Source organism: Pseudophryne corroboree, chromosome 7 (assembly GCF_028390025.1).
Source record: "Pseudophryne corroboree isolate aPseCor3 chromosome 7, aPseCor3.hap2, whole genome shotgun sequence".
NCBI classification, from domain to species: domain Eukaryota; kingdom Metazoa; phylum Chordata; class Amphibia; order Anura; family Myobatrachidae; genus Pseudophryne; species Pseudophryne corroboree.
In genome coordinates, this window is record NC_086450.1 from 2,105,802 (window position 1) to 2,121,804 (window position 16,003).

The 16,003-nt window shown below is 51.0% G+C and overlaps 1 protein-coding gene across 3 annotated transcripts in view; it reads right to left on the minus strand.

Moving 5' to 3' along the window:
- The window catches only part of NBEAL1 (neurobeachin like 1), a 410,517-nt gene that overhangs the window by 322,043 nt on the left and 72,471 nt on the right, over positions 1–16,003 (minus strand). For all 3 annotated transcript variants that reach the window (XM_063932593.1, XM_063932592.1, XM_063932594.1), the window contains exons 3-4: positions 12,121–12,212; positions 10,442–10,603 (exon numbers count right to left, since the gene is read on the minus strand). In XM_063932593.1, coding sequence (XP_063788663.1) covers positions 10,442–10,603; positions 12,121–12,212 — 254 coding nt within the window. The remainder of the gene's footprint in view (positions 1–10,441; positions 10,604–12,120; positions 12,213–16,003) is intronic.

The following is a 16,003-nucleotide window of genomic DNA, read 5'->3' on the forward strand; positions in this document are numbered from 1 at the left end:
CAGCTACATGCCCAGATGAGCCACTGATAACAGCGTGACTTGTGAGTCTGTGTGTAGTTTATACTGCCCCGCACACTGGCAGCAGGTAGGTGTCCTTCTTGCTGAGGGCAATGAGTAACTGTGGGACTCATAGGACACGTAACATCCCGGTGCTAGACTCATATCTAGCCTCATAGCCGTATTTACAGAGACATGATAACGTGGTGATCCCAGCACAGGGCGGTCCTAGAGCACAGACTGCAGATCACTTACATACACACACAGCACTGGTACACTTACCATCACATCACATCAGCACACAGGCCATTACACACCCAGCAATGTCACACACACAGCACTGGTACACTTACCATCACATCACATCAGCACACAGGCCATTACACACCCAGCAATGTCACACACACAGCACTGGTACACTTACCATCACATCACATCAGCACACAGGCCATTACACACCCAGCAATGTCACACACACAGCACTGGTACACTTACCATCACATCACATCAGCACACAGGCCGTTACACACCCAGCAATGTCACACACACAGCACTGGTACACTTACCATCACATCACATCAGCACACAGGCCGTTACACACCCAGCAATGTCACACACACAGCACTGGTACACTTACCATCACATCACATCAGCACACAGGCCGTTACACACCCAGCAATGTCACACACACAGCACTGGTACACTTACCATCACATCGTTACATAGGGCCTATATAGGGGCTTGTTCTTAGGTCATATAAAGAACACATAAGTCCCAGATATACAGAGGTTCCCGATCCGCCCAGGAGAGACCATCCTCCCAAATCAGTGGCTGGTACAGGGGGAGCATGGGATTAGGATAGTCATGTTACAGATATCTGCTGCAAAGTCACCTGGGGGTGCATGGGGCGAGAGAACGTTGGCTGGGGGTGCATGGGGCGAGAGAACATTGGCGAGAGAACGTTGGCTGGGGGTGCATGGGGCGAGAGAACGTTGGCTGGGGGTGCATGGGGTGAGAGAACGTTGGCTGGGGGTGCATGGGGCGAGAGAACATTGGCTGGAGGGATAAAGGGTCCATCAGAGCTGCAGCCGCTTTCCATGGTCAGAAATAAATGCAGATCTCCACCTGTCCTCAAAGATCCCCCCACATCCATCATTAATATCATCACACATTGGCTCCTTTGTACAGCGCACCTCAGTATATCCCACAATTCCGTATACACGCCCAGGGCACACATATACTACATGCAAATGCCCAGCTATCCCCCAGTTACACACACTGAGCACAGGATGAGACAGACGTGCAATCTGTACAGCTGTGTATTGCCTGTAACTGCTGCACATTGTGTAAGGGGGCTGTGTTACTGTATAGCACTGTGCTGCACATTGTGTAAGGGGGCTGTGTTACTGTATAGCTCTGTGCTGCACATTGTGTAAGGGGGTTGTGTTACTGTATAGCACTGTGCTGCACATTGTGTAAGGGGGCTGTGTTGCTGTATAGCACTGTGCTGCACATTGTGTAAGGCGGCTGTGTCACTGTATAGCACTGTGCTGCACATTGTGTAAGGGGGCTGTGTTGCTGTATAGCACTGTGCTGCACATTGTGTAAGGGGGCTGTGTTACTGTATAGCACTGTGCTGCACATTGTGTAAGTGGGCTGTTACTGTATAGCACTGTGCTGCACATTGTGTAAGGGGGCTGTGTTACTGTATAGCACTGTGCTGCACATTGTGTAAGGGGGCTGTGTTACTGTATAGCTCTGTGCTGCACATTGTGTAAGGGGGCTGTGTTACTGTATAGCACTGTGCTGCACATTGTGTAAGGTGGCTGTGTTGCTGTATAGCACTATGCTGCACATTGTGTAAGGGGGCTGTGTTACTGTATAGCGCTGTGCTGCACATTGTGTAAGGGGGCTGTGTTACTGTATAGCGCTGCACATTGTGTAAGGGGGCTGTGTTACTGTATAGCACTGCGCTGCACATTGTGTAAGGTGGCTGTGTTGCTGTATAGCACTGCGCTGCACATTGTGTAAGGGGGTTGTGTTACAGTATAGCACTGTGCTGCACATTGTGTAAGGGGGCTGTGTTACTGTATAGCACTGCGCTGCACATTGTGTAAGGGGGCAGTGTTACTGTATAGCACTGCGCTGCACATTGTGTAAGGGGGCTGTGTTACTGTATAGCACTGCGCTGCGGCGGCTGTGTTACTGTATAGCACTGTGCTGCACATTGTGTTAGCCGGCTGTGTTACTGCTATGTATGCAGGACAAGGTTTGAGGGGTCTCCCTGCTTTGTATCTCCATATAAAGAGATATGCCAGTCTTATTGTATAGCACTGTGCTGCACATTGTGTAAGGGGGCTGTGTTGCTGTATAGCACTGTGCTGCACATTGTGTAAGGCGGCTGTGTTACTGTATAGCACTGTGCTGCACATTGTGTAAGGGGGCTGTGTTGCTGTATAGCACTGTGCTGCACAATGTGTAAGGCGGCTGTGTTGCTGTATAGCACTGTGCTGAACATTGTGTAAGGGGGCTGTGTTACTGTATAGCACTGTGCTGCACATTGTGTAAGGGGGCTGTGTTACTGTATAGCACTGCGCTGCACATTGTGTAAGGGGGCTGTGTTACTGTATAGCACTGCGCTGCGGCGGCTGTGTTACTGTATAGCACTGTGCTGCACATTGTGTTAGCCGGCTGTGTTACTGCTATGTATGCAGGACAAGGTTTGAGGGGTCTCCCTGCTTTGTATCTCCATATAAAGAGATATGCCAGTCTTATTGTATAGCACTGTGCTGCACATTGTGTAAGGGGGCTGTGTTGCTGTATAGCACTGTGCTGCACATTGTGTAAGTGGGCTGTGTTACTGTATAGCACTGTGCTGCACATTGTGTAAGGGGGCTGTGTTGCTGTATAGCACTGTGCTGCACAATGTGTAAGGCGGCTGTGTTGCTGTATAGCACTGTGCTGAACATTGTGTAAGGGGGCTGTGTTGCTGTATAGCACTGTGCTGCACATTGTGTAAGGGGGCAGTGTTACTGTATAGCACTGCGCTGCACATTGTGTAAGGGGGCTGTGTTACTGTATAGCACTGCGCTGCGGCGGCTGTGTTACTGTATAGCACTGTGCTGCACATTGTGTTAGCCGGCTGTGTTACTGCTATGTATGCAGGACAAGGTTTGAGGGGTCTCCCTGCTTTGTATCTCCATATAAAGAGATATGCCAGTCTTATTGTATAGCACTGTGCTGCACATTGTGTAAGGGGGCTGTGTTGCTGTATAGCACTGTGCTGCACATTGTGTAAGTGGGCTGTGTTACTGTATAGCACTGTGCTGCACAATGTGTAAGGCGGCTGTGTTGCTGTATAGCACTGTGCTGAACATTGTGTAAGGGGGCTGTGTTACTGTATAGCATTGTGCTGCACATTGTGTAAGTGGGCTGTGTTACTGTATAGCACTGTGCTGCACATTGTGTAAGGGGGCTGTGTTACTGTATAGCTCTGTGCTGCACATTGTGTAAGGGGGCTGTGTTACTGTATAGCACTGTGCTACACATTGTGTAAGGTGGCTGTGTTGCTGTATAGCACTATGCTGCACATTGTGGAAGGGGGCTGTGTTACTGTATAGCGCTGTACTGCACATTGTGTAAGGGGGCTGTGTTACTGTATAGCGCTGCACATTGTGTAAGGGGGCTGTGTTACTGTATAGCACTGCGCTGCACATTGTGTAAGGTGGCTGTGTTGCTGTATAGCACTGCGCTGCACATTGTGTAAGGGGGCTGTGTTGCTGTATAGCACTGCGCTGCACATTGTGTAAGGGGGCTGTGTTGCTGTATAGCACTGCGCTGCACATTGTGCAAGGGGGCTGTGTTGCTGTATAGCACTGCGCTGCACATTGTGTAAGGGGGCAGTGTTACTGTATAGCACTGCGCTGCACATTGTGTAAGGGGGCTGTGTTACTGTATAGCACTGCGCTGCGGCGGCTGTGTTACTGTATAGCACTGTGCTGCACATTGTGTTAGCCGGCTGTGTTACTGCTATGTATGCAGGACAAGGTTTGAGGGGTCTCCCTGCTTTGTATCTCCATATAAAGAGATATGCCAGTCTTATTGTATAGCACTGTGCTGCACATTGTGTAAGGGGGCTGTGTTGCTGTATAGCACTGTGCTGCACATTGTGTAAGGCGGCTGTGTTACTGTATAGCACTGTGCTGCACATAATGTAAGGGGGCTGTGTTACTGTATAGCACTGTGCTGCACATTGTGTAAGTGGGCTGTGTTACTGTATAGCACTGTGCTGCACATTGTGTAAGGGGGCTGTGTTACTGTATAGCACTGTGCTGCACATTGTGTAAGGGGGCTGTGTTGCTGTATAGCACTATGCTGCACATTGTGTAAGGGGGCTGTGTTGCTGTATAGCATTGTGCTGCACATTGTGTAAGGGGGTTGTGTTACTGTATATCACTGTGCTGCACATTGTGTAAGGGGGCTGTGTTGCTGTATAGCACTGTGCTGCACATTGTGTAAGAGGGCTGTTTACTGTATAGCACTGTGCTGCACATTGTGTAAGGGGGCTGTGTTACTGTATAGCACTGTGCTGCACATTGTGTAAGGGGGCTGTGTTGCTGTATAGCACTGTGCTGCACATTGTGTAAGGGGGCTGTGTTACTGTATAGCACTGTGCTGCACATTGTGTAAGGGGGCTGTGTTACTGTATAGCACTGTGCTGCACATTGTGTAAGGGGGCTGTGTTACTGTATAGCAATGTGCTGCACATTGTGTAAGGGGGCTGTGTTGCTGTATAGCACTGTGCTGCACATTGTGTAAGGGGCTGTGTTACTGTATAGCACTGTGCTGCACATTGTGTAAGGGGGCTGTGTTGCTGTATAGCACTGTGCTGCACATTGTGTGAGGGGCTGTGTTGCTGTATAGCACTGTGCTGCACATTGTGTTAGGGGGCTGTGTTGCTGTATAGCACTGTGCTGCACATTGTGTTAGGGGGCTGTTACTGTAGAGCACTGTGCTGCACATTGTGTAAGGGGGCTGTGTTACTGTATACCACTGTGCTGCACATTGTGTAAGGGGGCTGTGCTACTGTATAGCTCTGTGCTGCACATTGTGTAAGGGGGCTGTGTTACTGTATAGCACTGTGCTGCACATTGTGGAAGGTGGCTGTGTTACTGTATAGCACTGTGCTGCACATTGTGTAAGGTGGCTGTGTTACTGTATAGCACTGTGCTGCACATTGTGGAAGGTGGCTGTGTTGCTGTATAGCACTGTGCTGCACATTGTGTAAGGTGTCTGTGTTACTGTATAGCACTGTGCTACACATTGTGTAAGGGGGCTGTGTTACTGTATAGCACTGTGCTGCACATTGTGTAAGGGGGCTGTGTTACTGTATAGCACTGTGCTGCACATTGTGTAAGGGGGCTGTGTTACTGTATAGCACTGTGCTGCACATTGTGTAAGGGGGCTGTGTTACTGTATAGCACTGTGCTGCACATTGTGTAAGGGGGCTGTGTTACTATATAGCACTGTGCTGCACATTGTGGAAGGTGGCTGTGTTACTGTATAGCACTGTGCTGCACATTGTGTAAGGTGGCTGTGTTACTGTATAGCACTGTGCTGCACATTGTGGAAGGTGGCTGTGTTGCTGTATAGCACTGTGCTGCACATTGTGGAAGGTGGCTGTGTTGCTGTATAGCACTGTGCTGCACATTGTGGAAGGTGGCTGTGTTGCTGTATAGCACTGTGCTGCACATTGTGGAAGGTGGCTGTGTTACTGTATAGCACTGTGCTGCACATTGTGGAAGGTGGCTGTGTTACTGTATAGCACTGTGCTGCACATTGTGGAAGGTGGCTGTGTTGCTGTATAGCACTGTGCTGCACATTGTGGAAGGTGGCTGTGTTGCTGTATAGCACTGTGCTGCACATTGTGGAAGGTGGCTGTGTTGCTGTATAGCACTGTGCTGCACATTGTGGAAGGTGGCTGTGTTACTGTATAGCACTGTGCTGCACATTGTGGAAGGTGGCTGTGTTGCTGTATAGCACAGTGCTGCACATTGTGTAAGGGGGCTGTGTTACTGTATAGCACTGTGCTGCACATTGTGTAAGGGGGCTGTGTTACTGTATAGCACTGTGCTGCACATTGTGTAAGGGGGCTGTGTTACTGTATAGCACTGTGCTGCACATTGTGTAAGGGGGCTGTGTTACTGTATAGCACTGTGCTGCACATTGTGTAAGGGGGCTGTGTTACAGTATAGCACTGTGCTGCACATTGTGTAAGGGGGCTGTGTTACTGTATAGCACTGCGCTGCACATTGTGTAAGGGGGCAGTGTTACTGTATAGCACTGCGCTGTACATTGTGTAAGGGGGCTGTTACTGTATAGCACTGCGCTGCGGCGGCTGTGTTACTGTATAGCACTGTGCTGCACATTGTGTTAGCCGGCTGTGTTACTGCTATGTATGCAGGACAAGGTTTGAGGGGTCTCCCTGCTTTGTATCTCCATATAAAGAGATATGCCAGTCTTATTGTATAGCACTGTGCTGCACATTGTGTAAGGGGGCTGTGTTGCTGTATAGCACTGTGCTGCACATTGTGTAAGGCGGCTGTGTTACTGTATAGCACTGTGCTGCACATAATGTAAGGGGGCTGTGTTACTGTATAGCACTGTGCTGCACATTGTGTAAGTGGGCTGTGTTACTGTATAGCACTGTGCTGCACATTGTGTAAGGGGGCTGTGTTGCTGTATAGCACTGTGCTGCACATTGTGTAAGGCGGCTGTGTTGCTGTATAGCACTGTGCTGAACATTGTGTAAGGGGGCTGTGTTACTGTATAGCACTGTGCTGCACATTGTGTAAGGGGGCTGTGTTACTGTATAGCACTGTGCTGCACATTGTGTAAGTGGGCTGTGTTACTGTATAGCACTGTGCTGCACATTGTGTAAGGGGGCTGTGTTACTGTATAGCACTGTGCTGCACATTGTGTAAGGGGGCTGTGTTACTGTATAGCTCTGTGCTGCACATTGTGTAAGGGGGCTGTGTTACTGTATAGCACTGTGCTGCACATTGTGTAAGGGGGCTGTGTTACTGTATAGCACTGTGCTACACATTGTGTAAGGTGGCTGTGTTGCTGTATAGCACTATGCTGCACATTGTGTAAGGGGGCTGTGTTACTGTATAGCGCTGTGCTGCACATTGTGTAAGGGGGCTGTGTTACTGTATAGCGCTGCACATTGTGTAAGGGGGCTGTGTTACTGTATAGCACTGCGCTGCACATTGTGTAAGGTGGCTGTGTTGCTGTATAGCACTGCGCTGCACATTGTGTAAGGGGGCTGTGTTACAGTATAGCACTGTGCTGCACATTGTGTAAGGTGGCTGTGTTGCTGTATAGCACTGCGCTGCACATTGTGTAAGGGGGCTGTGTTACAGTATAGCACTGTGCTGCACATTGTGTAAGGGGGCTGTGTTACTGTATAGCACTGCGCTGCACATTGTGTAAGGGGGCAGTGTTACTGTATAGCACTGCGCTGCGGCGGCTGTGTTACTGTATAGCACTGTGCTGCACATTGTGTTAGCCGGCTGTGTTACTGCTATGTATGCAGGACAAGGTTTGAGGGGTCTCCCTGCTTTGTATCTCCATACAAAGAGATATGCCAGTCTTATTGTATAGCACTGTGCTGCACATTGTGTAAGGGGGCTGTGTTGCTGTATAGCACTGTGCTGCACATTGTGTAAGGCGGCTGTGTTACTGTATAGCACTGTGCTGCACATAATGTAAAGGGGCTGTGTTACTGTATAGCACTGTGCTGCACATTGTGTAAGGGGGCTGTGTTACTGTATAGCACTGTGCTGCACATTGTGTAAGGGGGCTGTGTTGCTGTATAGCACTATGCTGCACATTGTGTAAGGGGGCTGTGTTGCTGTATAGCATTGTGCTGCACATTGTGTAAGGGGGTTGTGTTACTGTATATCACTGTGCTGCACATTGTGTAAGGGGGCTGTGTTGCTGTATAGCACTGTGCTGCACATTGTGTAAGAGGGCTGTTTACTGTATAGCACTGTGCTGCACATTGTGTAAGGGGGCTGTGTTACTGTATAGCACTGTGCTGCACATTGTGTAAGGGGGCTGTGTTGCTGTATAGCACTGTGCTGCACATTGTGTAAGGGGGCTGTGTTGCTGTATAGCACTGTGCTGCACATTGTGTAAGAGGGCTGTTTACTGTATAGCACTGTGCTGCACATTGTGTAAGGGGGCTGTGTTACTGTATAGCACTGTGCTGCACATTGTGTAAGGGGGCTGTGTTGCTGTATAGCACTGTGCTGCACATTGTGTAAGGGGGCTGTGTTACTGTATAGCACTGTGCTGCACATTGTGTAAGGGGGCTGTGTTACTGTATAGCACTGTGCTGCACATTGTGTAAGGGGGCTGTGTTGCTGTATAGCACTGTGCTGCACATTGTGTAAGGGGGCTGTGTTGCTGTATAGCACTGTGCTGCACATTGTGTAAGGGGCTGTGTTACTGTATAGCACTGTGCTGCACATTGTGTAAGGGGGCTGTGTTGCTGTATAGCACTGTGCTGCACATTGTGTGAGGGGCTGTGTTGCTGTATAGCACTGTGCTGCACATTGTGTTAGGGGGCTGTGTTGCTGTATAGCACTGTGCTGCACATTGTGTTAGGGGGCTGTTACTGTAGAGCACTGTGCTGCACATTGTGTAAGGGGGCTGTGTTACTGTATACCACTGTGCTGCACATTGTGTAAGGGGGCTGTGTTACTGTATACCACTGTGCTGCACATTGTGTAAGGGGGCTGTGCTACTGTATAGCTCTGTGCTGCACATTGTGTAAGGGGGCTGTGTTACTGTATAGCACTGTGCTGCACATTGTGGAAGGTGGCTGTGTTACTGTATAGCACTGTGCTGCACATTGTGTAAGGTGGCTGTGTTACTGTATAGCACTGTGCTGCACATTGTGGAAGGTGGCTGTGTTGCTGTATAGCACTGTGCTGCACATTGTGTAAGGTGTCTGTGTTACTGTATAGCACTGTGCTACACATTGTGTAAGGGGGCTGTGTTACTGTATAGCACTGTGCTGCACATTGTGTAAGGGGGCTGTGTTACTGTATAGCACTGTGCTGCACATTGTGTAAGGGGGCTGTGTTACTGTATAGCACTGTGCTGCACATTGTGTAAGGGGGCTGTGTTACTGTATAGCACTGTGCTGCACATTGTGGAAGGTGGCTGTGTTATTGTATAGCACTGTGCTGCACATTGTGTAAGGTGGCTGTGTTACTGTATAGCACTGTGCTGCACATTGTGGAAGGTGGCTGTGTTGCTGTATAGCACTGTGCTGCACATTGTGGAAGGTGGCTGTGTTGCTGTATAGCACTGTGCTGCACATTGTGGAAGGTGGCTGTGTTGCTGTATAGCACTGTGCTGCACATTGTGGAAGGTGGCTGTGTTACTGTATAGCACTGTGCTGCACATTGTGGAAGGTGGCTGTGTTACTGTATAGCACTGTGCTGCACATTGTGGAAGGTGGCTGTGTTGCTGTATAGCACTGTGCTGCACATTGTGGAAGGTGGCTGTGTTGCTGTATAGCACTGTGCTGCACATTGTGGAAGGTGGCTGTGTTGCTGTATAGCACTGTGCTGCACATTGTGGAAGGTGGCTGTGTTACTGTATAGCACTGTGCTGCACATTGTGGAAGGTGGCTGTGTTGCTGTATAGCACAGTGCTGCACATTGTGTAAGGGGGCTGTGTTACTGTATAGCACTGTGCTGCACATTGTGTAAGGGGGCTGTGTTACTGTATAGCACTGTGCTGCACATTGTGTAAGGGGGCTGTGTTACTGTATAGCACTGTGCTGCACATTGTGTAAGGGGGCTATGTTACTGTATAGCACTGTGCAGCACACCTTCCACCCTTAGCAATCTCTCCGCAGCAATATTGTATAGGTGGGATGTTATTACTCACATTCTGAGATGGACGCAGACACTACGGATTGGCACAAAGCTGAGATGTCACTTGCAACGCCTTGAGACGCCCCTTCAGTCGCAACACAGAGACCTGCACCAGGGTATGGGCTATGTGAGACGCTGCATGCCGCCGCTCTAACCGATAAGCCTGCGTCAGCTTAGTCAACCCCCATTATACCACTGGAATGCCCACCACCACTCACAGGCAGTGCGTCCGATTCGGTGCTGTGTCTGAGCGCTGACTATCGGGACGCGTGTGCAGACTTATAACATTGGGCAACTATGTGCGGCGTGGACTCAGCCCCTAAGAGAGTAGAACATTTGGGAGATGTGACCCGTTGCCACTGGTATAATGGCAGGCTACAATGGGCGTGTTACACTCACATTCAGCAGCCAGGCGGAATACCTAATCACTATGTCGCAGCAATGAGGACAGGTGTCACCGGCCTGGGAAGAAAGGAGAAGTTACTCACCTGCAGATGATGATGAAGAACTTGACAAGCAGAAGAGACAGCGCCTGCTGCTCCTCCTCCAGCCCATCTGCAGTCTTCTCCACGCACTGCAGCAGCTGCAGCCGGAGAACTCGCAGGATGTGGTCGGGGAGTAGGGACAGTGCCGGCGGCTCATCATCAACCCTTCACAAGAAGGAAAATAGCTTAATATAGCGGAGCGTCAGATGTTCTACTGCAATACAAATAGCCAACACAAGGAGTTCCCGGACACCAGGGTATCTGGGGGCTAGGTACACTTACCAGCTGTGCGGCCAGGACCACTAAGAGATAAACTGAGCTGGCCTCAGTGACCCATCTACAACCCCTGCCCCCACCTGAGCCTCAGTCACCCATCTACAACCTCTGCCCCCAACTGAGCATCAGTCACCCATCTACAACCCCTGCCCCACACCTGAGCCTCAGTCACCCATCTACAACCTCTGCCCCCACCTGAGCATCAGTCACCCATCTACAACCCCTGCCCCACACCCGAGCCTCAGTGACCCATCTACAACCCCTGCCCCACACCTGAGCCTCAGTCACCCATCTACAATCTCTGCCCCCACCTGAGCCTCAGTCACCCAACTACAACCCCTGCCCCCACCTGAGCCTCAGTCACCCAACTACAACCTCTGCCCCCACCTGAGCCTCAGTCACCCATCTACAACCCCTGCCCCCACCTGAGCCTCAGTCACCCATCTACAACCTCTGCCCCCACCTGAGCCTCAGTCACCCATCTACAACCTCTGCCCCCACCTGAGCATCAGTCACCCATCTACAACCCCTGCCCCACACCCGAGCCTCAGTGACCCATCTACAACCCCTGCCCCACACCTGAGCCTCAGTCACCCATCTACAACCCCTGCCCCCACCTGAGCCTCAGTCACCCATCTACAACCCCTGCCCCCACCTGAGCCTCAGTCACCCATCTACAACCCCTGCCCCCACCTGAGCCTCAGTCACCCATCTACAATCTCTGCCCCCACCTGAGCCTCAGTCACCCAACTACAACCTCTGCCCCTACCTGAGCCTCAGTCACCCATCTACAACCCCTGCCCCCACCTGAGCCTCAGTCACCCATCTACAACCCCTGCCCCCACCTGAGCCTCAGTCACCCATCTACAACCCCTGCCCCCACTTGAGCCTATCTGGGCCAAAACCTTTGAACGGTTACTGGTAGGTGAGACACAATGTAAGTGGTGTGCAGGAGGTGTCGTTCCTGTAATAATGCTCAGTCCTCATATATAACACAGTGAGTGAGGCTATCACAGCAGCACTGTATGTACACCAGTCACCATTACACAGGAATACTCACATACGAGACACACGCTGCTACAGCGTCAGTAATTGGGCACAGGCTAGCGCCCTGCATATTTACCATTAACAATATTTTCCCATTACTGTCAAACCAGCCCGCACTTTTTTTAGGTTCGTCAGAGTAAAACAGGGGCAGGGGTGACCAGTGTACACCTGCACCAATATTCATTCTAAAATAAATAACTGGCCAAAAATCTGGTAACCTCACGGTCATGACGGGGTTAAGGAGTTCATGCGCTTACAGAGAGAGACTCCATACAGCAACAAGTGTCTCCGGTTGTGTGTGTATGAAGCCGGTATATCCAGTGCAAGTATCGCTATTACACATTACCCGCTCTCAGTACCTGGTTGGCAGCTCCTCAAAATCAACATCAAGGAATTGTTCATAGCTGGAGACGAAGCTGTCCAGCCAGAGCCGCAGGTAGTCGGGGTTCTTCTGTGTAAGGAAAAGAGATATTTCATGGTCAGAGATATAATACAGAGATACAGTATCCTCAGCAATGACAGCGCAAGGTTCATCGCTGCCAGAGGAAACCGCCACCAACAGGAGAGTGAGAACCGCCTTCAGCTTTTACTATACAGCTGTGTACAACGGGATGACGGCTTGTTTATGCATTAACGGTAAAAATGGCGGCACAAGGGAATATATACAGACACATACGGATTTTACTTCCAAAACGCCCTGTCGCCAGAGGGGTGCCATGTTCCCAAAATGGATTTCCCACCTGCCATCTATGCCCTGAGCCCGAAGTACCAGGATGAGGGCAATCTGCTGGAAAAGGCGGTACAGTCCAGCAATGGGAGCTGGCCCTTAGCGCCATCAGATGTACAGCCGCAATCAGCGCAGACTTTTCGCTGTCTGGGTCATTATACAGCAGCCAAACAGTAAAATAAAATGACTTTTATACAAGGTGATATCCCCGCTTAGCGCCTTTTCATCAGCGCACACCTACACCAATCACACGTGACTACAACAGAAGGCGAGCATCCAGCGCTGTATTCACAGCAAAATAAAAGTTCCAGAAATTGCATTACGAAGAAAAACGTTTTGGGGGGGAATTCAATTAGATGCGAGCTTGCAGAAGGCACTCACATTTACTGGGAGTTTATTCAATTGATGCCGGTTATAGTGCTTATCACGCCAATTAGTGTCATGTTCAGCCGCGTAAAGCAGCAAAACCCGACTAAACTAATGGGTGCGACGCGAAAAGTCCAGCGCTTGAACGGGTCACTTTTTGTTTATTTCAGCTAGCCATCCCAGGGAATGCGAGCTTAAATGCCGGCGCTGGCAGCTGATCATGCCCGATCGGAGCTGCAATTGAATAGCTCTGTTGGGCGCCATCTGCTGGCTGCCAGCGGAAACAACAACGGAATTCCCACCAAAGTGCTTTAAACACACTCTCTCCAAATCCTTATACACGTGAAGATATGTAATGACGGGCATACCCCACTCACGCTATTCAGCAGTATATGATGCACACGAAGGTATCTTTTATCGCCCCAGAATATGATGGGCGTACCCTCACTCACATTATTAGACACAGCGAGAATCCAATAAAGGTTTCTTTGGGTCCTATTTCGTTTCTCGGGACCACCTTGTGGTTGTTATATGGAACTCTCTTCCCCCCACCTCTAGATCCCTCGCACACAGACTCAGGACTTTCCTGTTACTCAGCACGTCACTAATATCTGCTGTAATCTGGTTTTGTATTTTGTGCTGTAAAGGCAAATGTGAGAGTAAAAGAAACCTTTATATGCGTTTTAAACCAGTATAGAGTGCGAGTGGGGAGCGCCCTCTTCTTCAGCTACCCAAGAAGTGTACATAACGGGGACTGGGCTTCTGTGCGTGTTTATTGCCACCGGGTGCTATGTACGGGAACCATAACTGGAGGAGACCTGCTACACACTGTGTGTTATATTTCCTCTGCATACTGCTGGAGGAAGCACCAACATACAGGGACACAGAGCAGAACTCAGGAACGTACTGTAAAGCAATCTGTGTGTGTAACCAGCGCCCTCCCTCAGGGTCACCCCTGTCTGGTTTATTCGCACACTCCGCCTTCATGCACGCACCCGAGATTTGCACAACACAATCAGACATGGCGAGACGCACATCTCGCAGCGAGGTTTATGTGACGCTTGCCCAAAAAGCAAACTGGGAAAAAGAGCATGAAAACACGGGGACACCATCCTGGACCCCAAAAGTGACAACGTTGTTAGCAGGACCCTATAGAAGGCGGCTAGCGGCCATAAGGAACGCACAGGACACTATTAAAATGGCGGATTTGTGCATCGCTGTTTACAAAGTAAGATAATGTAAAAAGCGGCCGGTGGATGACAGACAGTCGACAGGTACAAAAGGTCGACATGACAATATCTGACACACATATGGTCGACTTTTGCTGAATTTACTATCCATGTCACAAACCTTTAATAACCTTGTGGTGAGCAAAGCAGAGCGAGTCACCACGCCACAGAAGTGACCCCACGAGAGGACGCCACAGAAGTGACCCCACCACAGGGGAGCCCGCAGAAGTGACCCCGCAAAGGGGAGCCCGCAGAAGTGAGCCAGCGAGGGGAGCCCGCAGAAGTGAGCCAGCGAGGGGAGCCCGCAGAAGTGAGCCAGCGAGGGGAGCCCGCAGAAGTGAGCCAACGAGGGGAGCCCGCAGAAGTGACCCCGCAAAGGGGAGCCCGCAGAAGTGAGCCAGCGAGGGGAGCCCGCAGAAGTGACCCCGCAAAGGGGAGCCCGCAGAAGTGAGCCAGCGAGGGGAGCCCGCAGAAGTGAGCCAGCGAGGGGAGCCCGCAGAAGTGACCCCCGCGAGGGGAGCCCGCAGAAGTGACCCCCGCGAGGGGAGCCCGCAGAAGTGACCCCCGCGAGGGGAGCCCGCAGAAGTGACCCCCGCGAGGGGACGCCGCAGAAGTGACCCCGCGAGGGGAGCCCGCAGAAGTGACCCCGCGAGGGGAGCCCGCAGAAGTGACCCCGCGAGGGGAGCCCGCAGAAGTGACCCCGCGACGGGAGCCCGCAGAAGTGACCCCGCGACGGGAGCCCGCAGAAGTGACCCCGCGACGGGAGCCCGCAGAAGTGACCCCGCGACGGGAGCCCGCAGAAGTGACCCCGCGACGGGAGCCCGCAGAAGTGACCCCGCGACGGGAGCCCGCAGAAGTGACCCCGCGACGGGAGCCCGCAGAAGTGACCCCGCGACGGGAGCCCGCAGAAGTGATCCCGCGACGGGAGCCCGCAGAAGTGAGCCGGTGAGGAGAGCCCGCAGAAGTGAGCCGGTGAGGGGAGCCCGCAGAAGTGAGCCCGCGAGGGGAGCCCGCAGAAGTGAGCCCGCGAGGGGAGCCCGCAGAAGTGAGCCGGTGAGGGGAGCCCGCAGAAGTGAGCCCGCGAGGGGAGCCCGCAGAAGTGAGCCCGCGAGGGGAGCCCGCAGAAGTGAGCCGGTGAGGGGAGCCCGCAGAAGTGAGCCCGCGAGGGGAGCCTGCAGAAGTGAGCCCGCGAGGGGAGCCCGCAGAAGTGACCCTGCGAGGGGAGCCCGCAGAAGTGACCCCGCGAGGGAACGCATTTCAACTAATTTGGGTCATATATGGTTAAACATACAAAACACAAAAATAAAATACTTGTGTTGACCTTTTGTGTGTCAACCATTTTGGTTGGATTATCAACTTTTTGTACCTGTCGAACTTTTGTACTGTATATCTATTGACCCTGTCGACCATATGGTGTCGACTGATTGATTGTAGACCTTTTGACTGTCTTTCTGTTAATCCACACCTGTAAAAATTTTATGAATTTCTATTTAATTAAACAAAAAATGCAAAAAAAAGTAGAAAAACTGCCTCTAATCATTATTCTGTTTTTTTAGATAGGCAGCAAACAGAATACTGCGATAACGGAAAGGCCTGGCTGTACCGATCGTTTCCAGAACATTCTGCAAGTAATAGCCAGGCTGCCACATAAATGGCTACAAACGGGGACTGGTGGAGTAAAGAACGTCATTAGCAGTCACACACAATCTCATGTCTGCACACATTAAATGTTACAGGTTCAAAGATCAATGGCCCTCATTCCGAGTGGATCGTACGTAGCAACGTTTTTCTGCTTGTGCGATCAACTTGACGCCGCCTATGGAGGAGTGTATTATATTATAGCAGGGCTGCGATCGCTTGTGCAGCTGCTATGCTAAATAAGTTTCCTGCACAACAAGACCAGGGTCAGACTTACTTACC